The sequence below is a fragment of the Euleptes europaea genome, chromosome 1, assembly GCF_029931775.1.
Source record: "Euleptes europaea isolate rEulEur1 chromosome 1, rEulEur1.hap1, whole genome shotgun sequence".
Lineage (NCBI taxonomy): Eukaryota > Metazoa > Chordata > Lepidosauria > Squamata > Sphaerodactylidae > Euleptes > Euleptes europaea.
The window spans coordinates 157774012-157793209 of record NC_079312.1 but is presented as its reverse complement, the minus strand read 5'-3'; the positions used below and the strand labels follow the sequence as shown (position 1 = coordinate 157793209).

The 19198-nt window shown below is 47.7% G+C and overlaps 1 protein-coding gene across 1 annotated transcript in view; it reads left to right on the top strand.

Annotated features, from left to right (window-relative positions):
- Positions 1-19198, top strand: part of KCNH3 (potassium voltage-gated channel subfamily H member 3) — an 81898-nt gene that overhangs the window by 51234 nt on the left and 11466 nt on the right. Inside the window, exons 3-9 of the mRNA XM_056855493.1 lie at positions 2597-2737; positions 6456-6586; positions 8905-9157; positions 10215-10372; positions 12892-13099; positions 15612-15878; positions 17589-17788. Of these exons, the coding sequence (XP_056711471.1) occupies positions 2597-2737; positions 6456-6586; positions 8905-9157; positions 10215-10372; positions 12892-13099; positions 15612-15878; positions 17589-17788 (1358 nt within the window). The remainder of the gene's footprint in view (positions 1-2596; positions 2738-6455; positions 6587-8904; positions 9158-10214; positions 10373-12891; positions 13100-15611; positions 15879-17588; positions 17789-19198) is intronic.

Genomic DNA, 19198 nt, shown 5'->3' with positions numbered 1-19198 from the left:
CAGCATGTATCTCTCTGCTGCAAGGTTTACATTGCTAAGGAGGAGGCAACTGGCCTACCCCTAGGGTTGCCAGCCTTCAGGAGGTAGCTGGAGATCTATTGGGATTACAACTGATCTCCAGGTGACAGAGATCAGTTCGCCTGGAGAAAAACAGAGTTGCACTTAAATGTAACTGTTGTTCATCTAGTGGTCTTCTGTGCAGGCACACATTGGCCTGCACAGAAGCCACGCAGATGAAAATGGCCACTTTGGAAGATGGACTGTATGGCCTTCTACCCCATTGAAGTCCCTCCCCTCCCCAAACCCTGCTCTTCTCAGGCTCCACCCCCAAAATCTCCAGGTATTTCCCATCCTGGATCTGGCAACCCTACCTACCCCCTACCCCGTAAAGCCTGCTTTAGAGAGCATCCCTCACTTCTTGCATTCCACTTTAAAGTGAAGGTTTACTGAGGCTTTTTCATTGTATATGTACAAGTGCAAATGTGGCAAACTGCAGGTGGCAAATGTGTGCATGATGTATATTCCTCAGGGAAAACTGACTGGCTGCAGCTCTCTTCATAGAGGACACATGGTAGCACGGGAGGAAGCTATTGGAAGAAGGCTTTTACCCCCTCCCCCTTTCTTGCACATACTATTTTAAATGCACAGTAGGGTTGCCAACTGCCTAGAGGCTCCATGGGGCTTCATGGAGTTTTATTTACCAGGCGGCGTTATTTTCCTCCATGCCATGAAAAGTTTCATTTGCACACATTAAGCTGCTATTAAAGGGACAGGACATTTTTTCTCCAGGCCTGATGGCAATCCTCATATACACACCAGTGACCCAGCGGGTGAGGAGTGCCTCTGAGTTGGGAAGTGCCTTTTGCCAGGTGGATGGAGGAGGACACAGGAAAAATAAGGATGAGGATCCTCTGGGGGCTTTTTGTCCAAAGAGGGCCCACCAGAAATTGGTAGCAGGCTTTTCTGATCATCATGTCACCCATGGACTTGGAAGGCCCGTCCCCAAACACCAGACAAGTCTGGATAACCTGGAGGTATTTGGTGGGGAAGTAGACACTCTGCATATGCTTCAGGACACACTTTCTTTTCTTTGTTATTAGTTTCTACTCTGAGATCTGCTTTGTTAAATGGCTGGTTCTAGGGCTGATTGGCTCACATGACATTCTGTGGCCCATTGAATGGTTCCCCAAATATTTGAATGGGAAACAATGCTGCAGAGGGTGGGAGGTTATCGGCTTTTCCTCTGCACGGTACCACCGTGTGCTGCCTAGAAGCAACAAGGAGCTGGAGAAATAATGACTGTCAGGGATCCCAGTCATACCAGCAAGCATTGTGGGGAATCCAGTGGATCCAGAGTGGAATGCGCAGTGCGGATAAGACGAGTCACAGTGTCTCAAGACTGAAGGGAGCCAGAGAGAACAAAGAGTGAACGAAATTCACTGCTCTGCATTTGTCTGGAAACAGGCCAAAAGTGCCTGGGGGATTTCTTCCACCTGGATGAACATGCCCAGTTTCTGAGACCATCCAGGGTCTCCTGTTGTGGGAGCCTGCACTGTAGAAGGTTTGGTTGGTGGCGACCAGTAGAATCACCTTCTCATCTGCTTCCCCTAAACTATGGAACTCCCTGCCTCAGGATGTGTGACTGCTGCCAATACCATCACCTGAAGATGAATTTTTTTCTTCCAGATGACCTTTAAGGATAGTTCATACCTGAGGTTTTTACTGATGTTTGTTTTATTTTATGTTTTTAATCCATTGTAAGCCACCTTGGGTGCTCAGCTAGGGGGAATTGGTTTAGCCCTGACCTGACTTAAATTGGTTTAGCCCTGACCTGGATAGCACAGGCTAGTTTGATCTTATCAGATCTCAGAAGCTAAGCAGGGTCGGCATTGGTTAGTATTTGGATGGGAGACCACCAAGGAAGTCCAGGGCCACTACACAGAGGCAGGCAATGGCAAACCACCTCTGTTAGTCTCTTGCCTTGAAAACCCTATGGGTTCACCATAACTCAGTTGCTACTTGAGGGCCCTTCCCCCCCCCCAAATTGGTTAAACAAAATAAAATGGGGCCAAGGGTTAAAATGGCAGTGATGGGCATGGTTGTAGGGTTGCCAGCTCCCTCTTCGTCACCAATGGGAGGTCTTGGGGGTGGAGCCTGAGGAGAGCAGGGTTTGGGGAGTGACTTCAATGCCATAGAGTCCAATTGCCAAGGTGGCCATTTTCTCCAGGGGGGAACTGATCTCTATCGGCTGGAGATCAGTTGTAATAGCAGGAGATCTCCAGCTAGTATTTGGAGGCTGGCAACCCTACCTGGCTGGGATGAATGAGGAGTCTCTTCCAATCCCAGAAGGAACTCTCCCATTCAAGGTCAGAGTGGAAATCACTGATTTTGGTTAGGATCAACTTATTCAACAAATCCCTTTGGAAAGGAGTGCTGGACTTCCATTCCATTCCGTAGTGTTCCCAAAAGAGAATTGTGTTTGGTACACTGGAGGAGGAGGAAGGGCAGTAAGGTGTGTGTGTGTGTGTGTTTATCTGTGTAGGAGGGAAGTATTGTCCACTGAGCTCTGTACTTCACATGCTTCCTTCCCTTCCAGGTGTCCCCTTCTGGTGTCTGCTGGACGTGGTGCCTATCAAGAATGAAAAGGGGGAGGTGGCTCTCTTCCTGGTCTCCCACAAGGACATCACAGAGACTAAGAGCAGAGCAGCAGAAAGCTGGAAGGAAGGAAGCGAGAGAGGTGAGAACTGATGGGGTGAAGGGAGAGAAGAAATTGCCCCAAGGGGTGGCCCAGTAAGAGGGACAGGCCTTTGATTTGGTAGGCAAAAGCCTTCCTTCAGTTGCTGACCCTCATGTGAGGTAATAATAGTCTTGGTTGGTTCTTGTAGGTTATCTGGGCTGTGTGACCGTGGTCTTGGTATTTTCTTTCCTGACGTTTCGCCAGCAGCTGTGGCAGGCATCTCCAGAGGAGTAACACTGAAGTTACTCCTCTGAAGATGCCTGCCACAGCTGCTGGCGAAACGTCAGGAAAGAAAATACCAAGACCACGGTCACACAGCCCGGATAACCTACAAGAACCAATGAACTCTGACCGTGAAAACCTTCGACAATAGTCTTGGTGTTTTAGTTTCCTGCTGGCTGCCAGAAGTATGTAGACATTTTTAGCCCACAAGTCTGAAAATGAGAGGCAGTCGCTCCATGAATAGATGCTAACAGAGATGGGAATGAGGACAGGTAAAAGAGAGAATAACATTGGTAACGTTCACAGTACAACCTCCTCACAGTAGAGAGGTAATGTATTCTCCCTCCCTTCCCAAGCAGGGCTCATCTGCCTTTAATGGCGGCACCACAGGCAGAAATTCAGCAGGTGTTTCCTCACACCTCTACATGGCTGGGAAGACTTGCTAAAGACTTAAGAATTCTGTCAGAATCCAAAATGGCAACCCTGTTGCTTGGAGGCTTGCTAAAGGCGAATTTGCAGCCAGGTTTAACTTTTATTTTCAGACCAGGTTTTTCTGAGCCTCAAAAGCACATCCCCTGAAGTCTGCAGCTGTTTTTCCGCTACCTTTTCCCCTCCCTTTCCTTCCTGATAGCTCGTCAACTAGAAAGAGAGAGAGAGAGCTTAGCAGAATCAGTGTTTTCTGTTGCCTCTGCTCCTAAACCCCACCCTTATACCTCTCAGGTCCCCTCATGGGCACATGGGCCCTGTCTAGGATTGCCAACATCAAGGTACTAGCTGGAGATCTCCTGCTATTACCACTGATCTCCAGCCGATAGAGATCAGTTCCCCTGGAGAAAATGGCTGCTTTGCCAGTTGGACTCTATGGCATTGAAGTCCTTCCCCTCTCCAAACCCCGCCATTCTTAGGCTCCACCCCAAAAACCTCCCGCCGATAGCAAAGAGGGAGATGGCAACCCTAGCCCTGTCTTTGACCTGACTGAGCTCAACCCCTTGACCCCACTGTTCCTGCCGCTTGGCGGGCAGGCCCCAGATCTGCTTTCCGAGAGTTGGCAACCATAGCTGGCCCTCCTTCCCTCATTGTTGTGACTCAAATCCAGATCACTCCCAAACAAAAGGCAGGTCAGGATTTCCATTCCTGGAACTCCAGGGTAACCTGTATTGCTATCAAGCATGGTGAAAAGTGGTGTTGTATTCAATAGGGTGTTTTTTTTCTTCCATGCATCTTCTTCTCTTTTTTGGGAATGAGAATTCAATTTGGAAATTTGTGGTGTACCTTTCTCCCCCTTTCAGCGGAGTTGGTCAAATGAAACTATAACACTCTGGCCCTGTGCATCAGCGCAGACGTCATGTTGCCCTTTGCATGCAGTGTCACTGGTATCCCCCGCCTTGGCACTCATCGTGGTGCAGCGGTGCTGAGTGTTCTCTGCCACCTCCAGATCCAAGCCCTCTGCCAAGAGAAGCCAAGTTCTGCAGGACTTACGCAAGTCATACAGCTCTGCACATTTTGCATAAGAAGAAGAGTTGGTTTTTATATGCCAACTTTCTCTACCACTTAAGGGAGACACAAACCGCTTACAATCACCTTCCCTTCCCCTCCCCACAAGAGACACCCTGTGAGGTGGGTGGGGCTGAGAGAGCATGACTAGCCCAAGGTCACCCAGTTGGCTTCGTGTGGAGGAGTGGGGAAACCAACCCGGTTCACCAGATTAGCCTCCGTCGCTCATGTGGAGGAGTGGGGAATCAAACTCGGTTCTCCAGATCAGAGTCCACCGCTCCAAACCACCGCTCTTAACCACTACACCACGCTGGTGAGAACTACTCACGCTGGTGAGTAATTAGGTTGTTGAACAGAGACGGGAGATCTGGGTTCAAGTCTTCATTTTGAAAACCCGGAAGTGTCATCAGTGCATCAGGTGATGCTCCGATCATTGCCTGACATACTGGCATCATTTCTGCCCCTTGCCTCGCCTCCAGGCTCCCAGGCCTGGCAACCCTACTGTAGTCTAGTGATCAGCTGTAATCCCAGGAGAACGTCAAGCACCACCTTGAGGTTGGTAACACTATGAGCACCTCATTCTGATCCATGTTTGCCCTCTTAGACGTGAATGGCATAGCAGGAAAGTTCCAAGAGAGCAGGGAAGTTCCCAGTGGTTCTGCAGAAGCCTCAGAGACCCTAACACATTCTTTGCATTATATGGGGAACTGTTCTTTAAGATCCCAAGGGAGAGCACTGCTTATAATGAGTATCCTCTCCTGCTTTATATCTGAATACAGCCACGAACTTCAATAGTACCCAAGATAGTTTTATTCTCTGCATTGTATCCCGGTGTCTTTTGGTGTGGAAGAAAGTGTGCTCTCTCTCTCCCCCCCACCCCCCATATGGAGATGTATGTATAGAACACCGGCTTCATAGTCAGATTCTTCTGAGTGGTAATGCCGCATAGAAGAAGGAATTTCAGCCAATTAGTTCTGCTAGCTAGCAGTGCTACTTGGGTAACTGAAATTGCTGACAACCTTTTGTGTGTATGTGTGTGCGTAAGATTAATGTTATAGCCTCTGACTGTCATGGCTAATGGGCAAAGAGAAGCATGTGTGGGCGAGCATGGGAGAAAGAGAGCAAGAGACACAGATGCACGGGTTGTTGAGGGTGACAAAAAAACAGGCACACGCACCCAAGTTGTGGCAAGTCAGAGTTTTCCTCCCCATTGTTGATTCGGTTATTGTAAAAAATATGTGAACATGTCGCAAATGGAATACACACAGAAATTCCTTATCTGGAATAAAGGCACAGCATATCGGAGTAATATGTTTCCTGGGAACATGACATTTAGGAGGAAAGAAACAGGGTATCTGGGTCTCAAGTGCTCCTTTTGGAGGGCTGGAACTCAAAGCCTTGTCATCAAAATTTTAGCACTGGGTTGGATCCAGCCAAAAAAGGATCACCAAAAAGGCTAAGCTAGGCATCATGGGATCGGTATGGACAAAATCCATGTGGGATGAGGATGTAATAAAGGGAGACGGATTGGGCTTATTTATTTTATCTATACACTTCTTTAATATAGATTTTATCTATACACTGCATTTGTCCCCAGTGGGGACTCAGTGTGGCTTACATTGTTCTCCTCGCCTCCATTTTATCCTCACAACAACCCTGTGAGGAAGGTTAGGCTGGGAGTGAGTGACTGGCTCAAAGTCACCCAGCAAGTTTCCGTGGTAGAAAAGGGGGATTCTAACCTGAGTCTCCCGGATCCGAATCTGTCAGTCTGACCACTACACCACACCTGGCTGGATCCGACCCTTCAGATATACACAACTTCTCCAGAAGTAGAACTACGTTCCAAAAATGCAATTTGGACTCAGAGCGTAAACATTTTTGGTTTGAAAACTTAGGTTGGGGATGCTATCCTGATGCAAGTCTGAGAATGGAAGCTTCCATAAGGCTAACAATTAGCGCCTCTTGCTCACCTGATGCCACCAAACTCTTCTGTTCTTGTCAGGTGGGCGCCGACGCTACAGCCGAGCTGGGGCAAAAGGGTTTAATGCCAACCGTCGACGGAGCCGGGCTGTGCTCTATCACCTGTCAGGACATCTGCAGAAACAAGGCAAAGGGAAGCGCAAACTCCACAAGGTATATGTGGTGAGCCAGGTCTAGAGGTGCAAAGGTGGAGGTGAAGTTTCCCAAGGGTCGGTGAGCTGTATGCTTCTGGTGGGCATCTGGTTGCTCTGGCTGGACACGAGAGGCGCCGGCTTTTTCCTCTTTCCTAATTTTGGTGTTAGGTTGAAATGTCCTTTGCCTGCATGGTGTGGAGACAGTGGATAGAGAGGACTTTTGCTCCACCCCCCCCCCAAATGCTAAAAAGTACACTTTAGTTAATGGGCAGTAGGAAGTTAATAGGCTCCCCGTGGCGCAGTGGTAAGCTGCAGTACTGCAGTCCAAGCTCTGCTCACAACCTGAGTTTGATCCCAACGGAAAGTTGGTTTCAGGAAGCCGGCTCAAGGTTGACTCAGCCTTCTATCCTTCTGAGGTCGGTAAAATGAGTACCCAGCTTGCTGGGGGTAAAGGGAAGATGACTGGGGAAGGCACTGGCAAACCACCCCATAAACACAGTCTGCCTAGTAAACGTTGGGATGTGACGTCACCTCATCGGTCAGGATTGACCTGGTGCTTGCACAGGGGACCTTTACTTTTACCTTTAGGAAGTTAATGGCAGGTGACCTGATATAGCCCAATCTTGTCAGGTCTTGGAAGTTAAGCAGAGTCAGTATTTGGATGGGAGACCGTCAAGGAAGACTCTGCAGAAGAAGGCAATGGCAAACCATTTCCACTTCTCACTTGCCTTGAAAACCCCTTGCTGGGAGTGACTTGACAGCACATTTGTACATACACAGGAAGTTAATGGGCAATAGATTCAGGACAGATAAAATAACATAATTCTGCTCTCAATGCTTGATTAACTGGCCAACTTTGTGTTGGTGGCTGCTAGATTACTTAAAAAGGAGATTAGTTGTGATGGCTAAATGAAACCTCCGTGTTCAGAAGCAGTCTACTTCTGAATGCCAACTGTAGCAGAGGCTTTGGCCTCTGTGTCTTGATGGAGAGCTTCTGCTGGCTGGCCACGGCAAGCAACAGGCTGCTGATCTAGATGATCCCTTGGTGTGATCCAGCCAGGGCTCTTTTTGGATGCTGCAATCCTTAAATTGGAAGGCTCTGTGAAATTTTTTGCAAATATTAAATACTTGGAAGGAGAGTTTTTCCCTGCATCAAGTGAAGGAGACCTGTATACAAAAAGTGGCCTCTACTCTGGACCGGGAGTTGCAAGTCTAAATAGGATGCACTTTTGAAGCTGAGCATCATCTGCTTGTGATGCTTTTAATGAAATGCACAAACCCGTCTACATTTTGGCACTGCTAGGGTTTTATTTTTAATTCATTATGTTTTTACATTTTAGTCACATCTCTATTAAAAAAAACACACTTGACTCTCTGTACAAATTAAGCAAACACAAAAAGTAAAAATATCCGTTCATTTAAACAAATGACAAAACAAGAAAGCAGCGGCACCGGGGGGAAATCTCATTAAAACCCTTTAAAATGTCAAAACTCTGGCACTCTGATCCAGCTGTAGTCACACATCGTTAACCATGACTCGTGGTGCCAGAACAGAGATGGGTTTGCGCATCCCATTAAAAGCAAAGCAAGAGAACTGGATGATGTGCCCATTCAAGTGATCAGTGACTTGTGGTTCCCAATCCAGGCACATGAAACCTGCATCTGCCTACAGGTGTCCTCCTCTGGATTCGGGGCAACATTCTTCATCCACAAATTCCATATTTCACGTATTTTCAGTCTTTCTTGAAAATCATACAGTGAGTTCTTGAAAAAGTAGAATGGATGGGATGTGTGTTTGGTGGGGGGAGAGGGTAGTTGGGGGGAATCAGAGTGGGGGAGAGATTGTTGCTAGGTAGAGGCTCTCTGATGGAAAACCTCTCCTACAGCGACTCCTTCCCATTTGGGTTTAGTAGGAATTTCTTGTGCTAGGGACAAGCGAGCGAGCCAGCATATAAGCTTCCAGAGGATACTTGACTGACAGTATAAATTCACTAAATAAATACATAGTCTGTCAAAACATTGTGGTTATATGCTATTAATAATATACCCTAGTCACACTGTGTAAAGTGTAAATGACAGTGATGCCAGGCTGACGAGCTTTTAAAACATTCATTATTTTTTACTTCCATTTTGGCATATGGCTTGGCCCGTTCACTTGAGCCGTCTGCAGTCTGAAGGCTCCTAGTGGTGAACCACTCTGTTCTCGTCTGCCTGGGACATGCCGTAGTCTGAGCCATGGGCAGTCGATGGGAGGACCGTGCTGCATTGCAGTGGGAGGCCTGGAGCTGATGGGCTTCCGGACCTTGTGAGTCTCAAGGGTTCCTTGCCTTCCCTTAGGGCATCTTTGGGGAGAAGCCAGCCCTGCCCGAGTACAAGGTGGCTGCAGCGCGCAAATCCCCATTCATCCTGTTGCATTACGGGACCTTCAAGGCCGGCTGGGATGGGCTGATTCTTCTGGCTACACTATACGTGGCTGTGACGGTCCCCTACAGCGCCTGCTTCAGCGGCACCAAGGACGAAGGGCTTTCCGAAGCTGCTCGCGCACCCCCCAGCGTCTGTGATCTTTCCGTGGAGATCCTCTTCATCCTAGGTAAGGTGACGAAGGCAAGACAACAACTTGCTTCAGAACGGTCACTCATCAGGAAATGGTACACGATACAGTTTCATTTGTCTGTGAGGTTTGTGAGCTGGGACTTGACCTTGATTTCCTGCACTTTCCCTGACAAGTAAGAAGCCATGGTGTAGCCTTTTAAAAAAATTAGTTCTTTTTGGTGAAAACAGTATTGCAGATTTGTGAAAATCTAGCTTGTGAATTCTAAAGCCTGCTAGGGAAGTACAGGGAAACTGCATTCCAGAGACGGCAGTGACAGGCCCAAAGGAGAACCGATTCCAGCCCAGGGTTTTCTCCAACTGCAGGCCCTGCTGCTCCAGGCAAGCCTCTGCCCTGGCATGCATTAGAGATGGTTCAAAATCACTCCACTCCCCCTATGGCTGCCAACTGCCTAGAGAAAAAAAAATCATATCCCTTGAATAGAGTTCTAGTGGGATGTTATGTTTCAGGTGATGCTATTCATCTCCATGCCATGAAAAGGTGTAAATGCTCATTTTCACCCATTAGCCCTCTGTTCAAGGGACAGGATAGTTTACCTCCAGATTGTTTTGTTGGCAACTGTAGGCTTTCAGCTGTGGGTCACCAATAGGGTTTGCCAGGTCCCTCTTTGCTACCGGCGAGAGGTTTTTGGGGTGGAGCCTGAAGAGGGCGGGGTTTGGGGAGGGAAGGGACTTCAATGCCATAGAGTCCAGTTGCCAAAGCAGCCATTTTTCTCCAGGTGAACTGATCTCTATTGGCTGGAGATCAGTTGTAATAGCAGGAGATCTCCAGCTAGTACCTGGAGGCAACCCTAGTCACCAAGTGATGAGGCACTGAATGGGGGCTGTGCACATAGGGTGGGGAGGTCAACCTTTAGTGGGCACTCCTGCACGGCTCCCATTTATCAGAGGGAGCAATGGAGGCTGAGTCCCTTTCCTCACTATCCTTGGTGTCTCAACCTGCAGCTCTCTCTTCTCCCCCAGTGTTTCGGCTTCAGGAACTCAGCTCAGTCTTCTTCCACCCTGCCCTGTTAAACCTCTCTTCTTCTTCTTTTCAGACATTGTACTGAATTTCCGCACCACCTTTGTCAGCAAGTCAGGGCAGGTGGTGTTTGACCCTCGTGCCATTTTTCTGCACTATCTGACCCGCTGGTTTGTCCTGGACCTCTTGGCTGCTCTGCCCTTTGACCTCCTGTATGCCTTCAAGGTCAATGTGGTAAGTCATGTGCAGATGCTTTCCAAGCTGCCCTGGGGTCTGGAGTGCACAGGAAGTTTGTGAATAATCTTTGTAGGAAAGGCTGACCTGAATCCTCAGTAGGTCTAATGTTTCTCCTGCATCAGGTCCTGAATATCTCAATACCTGGACAGTGTGTAAAAAGATGCTGGCTCACATGTGTATCTTCTGATCTGGGATCTTTCCCCTTGAATCTCAGAGATCTGGATAATGCCTCCTCTGGGACTAAGGTAGCTGTGGTTGGGTTGCCAGTGCCTGGCCTGGCAACTGGCAGGAGATGGGAGGGGAGGTGGGAACGTACCAAGGGGGGAGGCAAGATTGTCATCCCCACACAACGATGCAACTTTCAGCACAACCCTGAAGTGACAGTGATGCTCTAGCACTTCCCCCAAACTCTATGCTTTCCATAGACTTTTGGGCCAAGTGCTAGAGTGTCGCTTATGCTGTCACTTCCAGGTTGCATCATCACACATGTACAGTAATTGTACCCCCTCCATTTGGCTGGCCTGTTTCCACCTGCTAACTAGGTGTGCATTGGTAAGCAACAGCAGCAACCCCCTGGAGGTCTCCCGCCATAAGCAGGCACATAGTTACCCTATGGGGCTGGTAGATTGCACTCTTTACTTCAGTGTTAAAATGCATGCTTTGCACGGAGATCTATAGTTTCATTTCTGGCATCTTTAGCTAAAGTATCTCTTGCAAGAGGGTTGGAAGACCCCCACACCCACTTGTGTACTCAAAGAGCCACTGCCTGGCCGAGTCGACAGTTCTGGGTTAGACAGACCAAGGGCCTGACTCGTTAAATTAAGGCTGATTAATTTGTGTCTTTTCCATAGGAAACATTAATGTCATGATTGTAAGTCATTGTGAAGGCCTGTTTGGGCCTCATGTCAACATAAAAATGGAACCAAATGCATAAGTGGCTGTACGTTTTCTAGGTCTGACCCCTGACATTGCAGAAAGATAATGCAGCTAAAACAGATGTGACCCCGGGAGTGGGGGGGATTTATCTGTATTCATCTGTATGTCTGCCCAGTATTGCCAGGTCTCTGGCTTCAGCGGAAGACTTCCTGCCCTCAACTGCCCGTTCCCGTCCCTTCTCAGCTGGGCAGCATTAGAAAAATGGGCAGGGGGAGTGGAATGCAGCGATTAGCGTTGCCAGGGAATGCCAGAGCATTCCCAGTGATGCAATGACATTGCAACCGGAAGTGATGCCATCACATCCCTGGCAATGTCACTATGTTGCCTGCAAGGCCCTCCCCCACTGGGTCAGTCTCCCACTGCTGGCTAGCCTTGTGCTGGCAACCTTGTGTCTGCCATTCACATTTGAAGACTTCTTTCTTTTAAACCAAAAGCAGCATGTGAGTGAATGAAACACCATTGTGAAGCATTTTTCTTTCAGCCTGGCTCATTTGTAGTATCACTCTCCCCACTGATGGGGCCTGGAGTTCTAGAATTACGACTGACCTCCAGACTACAGAGATCAGTTCCCCTGGAGGCAAAGGCAGAGTTGCCAACCCTCATCCTTACCCAAAGGCTTCATATATACACACACAACAAGCTCTGTTCAAAAGTTACAGTGAACACGGTTATAATCTATGCAGTGCATACTTGATATACATGTGTTGAATAATTCTCATGTTACATTCAACACATGTAACGCAGACTGTGTGACTTAAACCCTGCATTTATCCAGGTATTGGTCCTCGATTTTATTGGTAAAGTTAATGTGTGTTGGCTCTTTCTTACAAATAGATGTATGCTCACGCATGCAAGTTGTACGCACATTCATTGTAAGATGTGAACAGGGCTATACACTGGTGATATGTGAATAAATCTGTGTGTGGATACCCCCATCACATCTAGTTAAGCCACAAGTCCTGATTATTCCCCTTTCTCACCCCTAGAGGTCTTGCTACCTGGGCAAAACGTTAAGGCTCTAGGGTTGCCAGGCTGTGACTGGCAATGGGGTTGGGGGTAGGGACATGGGAGGGTGCAACAACAGCTATGCTGCTGTGTCACTTCCTGGGGGAAACCCTGAAAGTGATGTAGGGTAGCTCTAGGAAGCACCTGGTTGGCCACTGTGTGAACAGACTGCTGGACTAGATGGGCCTTGGTCTGATCCAGCAGGGCCTTTCTTATGTTCTTAACTATTGTAAAAACTATAGAGTTTCTGGTGATTCCTAGAGCTACACTGTGTCACTCCTGGGTTTTTCCTGGAAGTGACACAGTGGCATAGCCATTGTCATTGTTAAAAAAAAAAATTCTCCCACTGACTACGGCTGCCAGCAGGAGGCCTCCCGTTCTGGGGAGGCCTGGCAGTCCTAGCACTGTGCCTTTGCAGTTCCTGTCTTTTAGTGCAACAACATCCCGCTTCTGTCTGCACTGCCATTCTCCTTCCCTTCTCACATTGCTCCTTCCTTTTTGCAGTTCCCTCTGTGCCAGTGGGGGCAGTGCAACCTGACGGAACCCTTCTTTCCTGTCTGTCTCTCCCAACCTAGTACTTTGGGGCCCACCTCCTGAAGACGGTGAGGCTCTTGAGGCTACTGCGGCTGCTGCCTAACCTGGACCGGTACTCGCAATACAGCGCGGTGGTGCTCACCCTGCTCATGACTGTCTTTGCTCTGCTGGCTCACTGGGTCGCCTGCATCTGGTACTTCATTGGACAGCGTGAGGTTGAGAGCAGCCCCTCGCAACTGCCGGGGATAGGTGCGTTCAGAGTCCATCTTCATCCGCAAAGATTGTATCTGTGCCACTCAGAGGGGTTGTGGGCACACAAGCAGACGGAAGCGGAGATGAATATGCCACCACTGCTCAAATAAATAAATAATCCCCACCCACACACTTTTGCTTGGGGGCGATCAGTTCTTCTATAATTACTGTTGTCTAGCAGGCTCCGGGGACTGCATGGAGACAAGTTAACAAGCAACTGTTGCGTTTACCTCTCGGTAGGGTTGCCAGGTCTCAAGAGGCTTTCCGATCGTGTGATTCAAGAGGCAGAGTCTGGGGGCTCCAGGGTGGTACTGGAGCTTGTGAGCTCTCTGGCGTTTTGGCCCCAACAAGCAATAAATATACATTGGCGCCTGCAGAATAGCTGTCATTCCTGGAAATAAACAAAGAAGGGCTTTTTCGTTAGCCAGAAGTTCTGCCCTACTTTCAGCGATTCTAGAAGCCAGATTTAAGAGGCTATCTAGAATGGTGAAGTCGAGTCTATTGCGCACGTTTTCTTCAGATGCTCTTTCTATGAGGAAGCAAGACTTAAGCTAATTTTCCCTCTCAGTCTAACAAAGGACAGCTCTGAGGAAGGGAGGCTGAGGAATCTCCTATGGGAAGGGTCAGCCCAGACAATGAAACAAGTAGCTAAATTCTGTGCTGCAATATACAAGATCCGCCAGACAAAGCAGGGGCTTGGCAATCAAACCTAAAATGGAGAATGTTATTTTAATCTGAGGTTTTTAGCTAATGTATTTATCTATTTAAGAATTATATATCCCATAGTTTTAGATACTGTATCTTTTAATTCTATTTTGTAATTTATATGAATATTTTCATGGCTTCGCCGTATTCATAAATCTGATTAGCAGTCACATATAAAGTCGGGTCATGGCAACTAGATTATTTTTTTAATTTTTCTTGTAATATTTAGTGAATTTCAGTTTCTTAAATATTAGTCAAGAATTGTAACCGGGTATTATGTAATCTTTTATCTCATGTATAGATGGTACAAATGTTTTACTGGCATATGCCGTACTAATAAATCTGATTCTGAGTGTTTGGGGATACTGAAACTTGAAGAATGCCCTAGAAGAAGGGAAATCATCAACCCAAAGTCATGGGATAAGTTTTCTTAGGATTAAGCATCATAGTGCAAGCCTTTGAGTTCTTCAGATTTCTTCATTAGGCTGGATTTTAAAAATAAAAATGGCAGAAGGGTGAAAACAGTCGTTACAGACCATGAAGTTAAGGCTGTGCTGCAGACTAGATCAGCTGGCAGTGGGTAGAGTGGGCATCATGGCTCACCTTTAGCTTTATGGGATGAAGAAGGAAAAATGACAACCTCAAATTAAAACAATATTTAAAAATGAGCAGCTGATCAAGTGTTTCTCCTCCTTTTCTGCGTTTTAATATCCAGCCTGATGAAGCATTCTGGAAGCCTCAAAAGTTTGCATTACTATTTTGTGACATTAATAAAAGGTATTCCATAGCTTTTGTGTTTGCATTTCTCTTTGGACTGATACAGCTACCTGCAATCTTTGTCTAGAACAGTGGTTCCCAAAGTGGGCAGTACCACCCCCTTGGGGGGGATTACCTAGGGGGGCATTAAGAGGCAAGAGGGCAGCAGGGGGGTGCTAGAGGTGGGCCCCTTCAACTTTGTTGTTCACTAATTTACAATAGATCAAGCTATGGCACCATGCTGGCAAATTTGGTGGAAACTATCAGAATCCCCCCCACACACTTTGAACAGCTGGTACCACTGGATCAAGTTCATCAGTTTTGTTGAATAAATTTCAACTAAAAAGTTTTAATTTGATTTAGAATAGATGTGCAATTATTTGTTACTGTTTTGAATTTTTATTGTCATTAACTTCTTTAGTGAGTCATGCAAACCCCTATTTTGAATAATGCTTTTTATAAAATAGGGTAGGGGGCGCTGGGGTTGAGTTTGTGGAACCAAGGGGGCGGTGGCCCAAAAGGTTTGGGAACCACTGGTCTAGAAAGAAGAAGTTTAAATTTTGGAATGGCAGAAGATGCTGGGGATGAGCTCTGTGCTTCTGGGTTTCTTGAGCCATCTGGGTGGCCAGGATTGGCACAGAAGGAGGTTAGAGTGTCACACTATGACTGGGAAGTCCCAGATCACCACTCTGCCAGTCACTCTGTAACCTACCTCAAAAGGTTGTTGTGAAGAAAATCAGAGGAAGGGATGGGTGTGTATGCTGCCCTGAGTTCTTTGCAGGAAGGAGGGGATAAACATGTACTAGACAGATAGAATGCTGAACTACAGAGACCTTTGATCTGATCCTGCAATGCATCTCTTAAGTTCGTCCATCTTTTTAATATTAAAAACCAGGACCCAGGTGGCTTTGGGAGGTCTCAGCAATCTGACTGGGAATATCTTGACAATGACCGTCTATTCATGAGAGGGGATGAGAGTGCTAGAACGAAGGGGATGGATGTTGGCCCCCGAGTTTCTGACCTGCTGCCCCTCTTCCCTTCCTCCCAGGTTGGCTGCAGGAGCTGGCTCGACGCTTAGAGACTCCTTACTACCTAGTGCAGAGAAACAGCAGCAGCGAAGAGGACTCTGCTAACCGGACAGCCCCTCCCATGAATGGCAGCACATGGGAGCTGGTGGGGGGGCCCTCGCTGCGAAGCGCCTACATCACCTCGCTCTACTTTGCTCTCAGCAGCCTGACCAGCGTGGGCTTTGGCAATGTGTCGGCAAACACGGACTCCGAGAAGATCTTCTCCATCTGCACCATGCTGGTGGGGGGTGAGTGGGACCCTGAGTGGGGGGGGGGCGAGGAGACTGTCAGCTGGGCGGGAAAGGAGCCTCCCCACCAGCGTCTCTTCTCCCCTCCCTTTCCCCTTCCCGGTCCTAGCATTTCATTGTTCCTGGGCAATGCTGTTAGCATGACAACAGGGCAGTACACCTTCTATTATTACAGTTTTCATTTTGGTGCAATGCTCAGCCTTTAAATGGTGGTGTAAAATAGCTGGCGGAGAATAGCAATTGCCCATTCAGCTGGGTAAACCTAACCATTAGACAAGAGAAATAAAAGCATTTCTATGGAACTTTCTACAAAATGCTTTCTGTATATTATCTGGGCATAATCTTTACAACAACCCTGTAAAGTAGCCCACTGTCACTGTCTACATATTGTTGATGGAGGGGTCCGAGAGAAGAATGGCTTGCCTAAAGCGCCAGGAAGACCAGGGGCTCAGTTATTTAGCCCCCTATGTTAAACTCTATGGTTTTTAACATAGAGTTTGGGGTGAATCCTAAAGTATCCCACAATGAGATAGCATCACTTCCACTTACATAGCCAGAAGTGATGTTTTGATGTCATGGGATGACATTGGGGTAATTCCTGCTCCTTCCAGTCTCCTCTGAAGGATCCCTCCTCCCAAACTCTAATGTAAAACCATAAAGTTTTGGGGATCCTAGAGTGTCACACCAATGCGATGATGTCACTTCCAAGTTCATGTTGGAAGTGACGTTCCAGAATCAGTGCGATGCATTTTTGCCTGTCCCTGCCACCTAAAGCTCCTGCCAGGGGTTGCCAGTCAATGGCTGAAACTTGCACCGGCTCTAATAGAAAGAGAGAACAGGTAAAAGAAGGGAAGGGAGAAAGGTCTACATTACAATATGCCATTAGTATTCCCAGCATTATGGGTGATTAACAGGCTGAAAGAATACCAGCAATGGCCCAAGCACAGGGATTTGTGACAGATGCAGGAAGGCCCAGGAGCCCAATTAAGGCCTAAACTGAGGACTGTACTTTTGCTCGCTTCGGTCTTAACAAAACTAAAAAAAAAAATCTGGATGCTGAACCCTGTCCTCAGGGCCAATGTCTGTTCTTTGAGGTGGTGATCATAATATCATGGGCATACCCACAGATATGGCTAGAGATAATTGGCTGAAAGTAAGCAGGAAGCCACTCTTTCCAGGAGATCACGCTCTGAGAAAAGAGGGTGTGGGGCAGGAGTTGCTTAAAAACGCCAGGGTACTTCCACGGGGTTGATATTCTGAATGGACAACTTCATCTTAAGTTTGTGTTTGTGGATGGCGATACCACTTGCTTTGCTCAGCCATGACTTGTGGAGTTTGCCTCATTCTGCCTACGTGAATCACTTTGTGAAGAGGAATGCACTATTGAGTCTCAGCCAATTCGTGATGGCAATCCACCCATGGAGTGTTCAAGCCAAGAGAGAAGCAGAGGTGGTTTCCACTTGCCTTCCTCCGCATAGCAACCCTTGTCTTCCTTGGTGGTCTCCCATCCAAGTACTAGCTATGACCAACCCTGCTTAGATGAGCTTGGGCTAAGCTGGGCTATTCCAGTTTAGAGTCACTTAGACAACCATATAGATTGTATGTGGCCTGCATGGATATACAGGCAAGGGCCTGGGCAACATTCTTCTCTGCAATGGCCTCGTTTTCAAGACTAGCATTGGTCGTGTTCTTTCTCTGCCCCACCCCCAGCCTTGATGCATGCAGTCGTCTTCGGCAACGTGACGGCCATCATCCAACGCATGTATGCCCGCCGCTTCCTCTACCATAGCCGCACACGTGACCTGCGTGACTACATCCGCATTCACCGGATCCCTCCGCCACTGAAGCAGCGCATGCTTGAGTACTTCCAAGCTACGTGGAGCGCCAGCAATGGCATTGATACCCATGAGGTGAGACTGAATCCCACAGAGGCCGGAGGCTGTGCGCTTGATGAGCAGGTTTCTTTCCAGGCTCTTCGCAAAGGGGATTGAAAGAGAGTAGCTGGTGAGGACGTTGAAGGTGATCTCTAATCCCTGGCACTTCAAGGATGAATGGGAGGAAGTTCCAGAAACAGTGCAAGCCTAAGAAGAGTTACTCCCAGCTAAGCCCATTGAAACGAATGGGCTTAGACTGGAGTAACTCTCCTTAGTATTGCACTGAAAATGTTTACTTGTTATTAGTCTTGCATGTAGAGGAGAGGTGTAGTCCTAGCTCAGAGGGATAAATCCACAATTGTGGAGGGAAAGGTCAGAGATTGTCAGTGAGAAGGGATAGACACAGTAGTGCTGATTGGCTGTGAAAAGGTAGGTAAGGCGAAACTACATAATTAAATGGAATGCTTTATCCAAATGTTTGCTGCTTCCATGCACCTTATTGAGCATTTGATCCTCTTCCCCTGTAGCATGTGGTTTTAATGTTAAAATTTCAGTCCTTTTGAAATCTACCCTTCACCTGCCTTTTGTTAACTCTTCACTGTGCTGTTCAACTCGAGTTGAATCTGCCTGCCCACGCCAAGGGAGGGGGGAATACAGATGTGCCCTGAATTCTCATGTGAAGGGGAGGTGGAGAAGAAGAAGAAGAGTTGGTTTTTATATGCCGACTTTCTCTGCCACTTAAGGGAGAATCAAACTGGCTTACAATCACCTTCCCTTCCCCTCCCCACAACAGACACCCTGTGAGGTAGGTGGGGCTGAGAGAGCTCTAACAGAGCTGTGACTTGCCCAAGGTCACCCAGCTGGCTTCGTGTATAGGGGTGGGGAAACAAATCCAGTTCACCAGATGAGCCTCCGCCACTCATGTGGAGGAGTGGGGAATCAAACCCGGTTCTCCAGATCAGACTCCACCGCTCCAAACCACCGTTCTTAACCACTACACAATGCTGGAGTCAAAACTTTGCACCCTGCCTGTGTTCCACAGCAACCAATATAATAGGCATGCTACTAGGTGATTTGTAGAGCCCCCCCCCCCCGCCGCTGTTTTGCAAGCCCCTCTAGAGCTGCCCCCTCCCTTATAATGCCTTTTAGGAAGACTGGCTATTAGCTTGCATGTCTAGATAGCAAGGGCCCCATGCCTCCTGCCTCTCTTTGCAAGATCACAGTGGTAGACAGGATTCTTTTTAGCATAGGCTGTTTCAAAAACTCTCAGTTGCTGTCCGTCTCTTCCACTCGCTCAGCCATTCCTATCACTTCATTTGCCAATAGGAAGCACAGAGCTCCTCTTCGCTATTAATGGGGTCATACCTGTGGTTCCTCCTCTTCCTATCATATGACCCTGATGTCATATGTTTGCCATGTCAGGGGGGTCCACATGCTGCTGCCTGA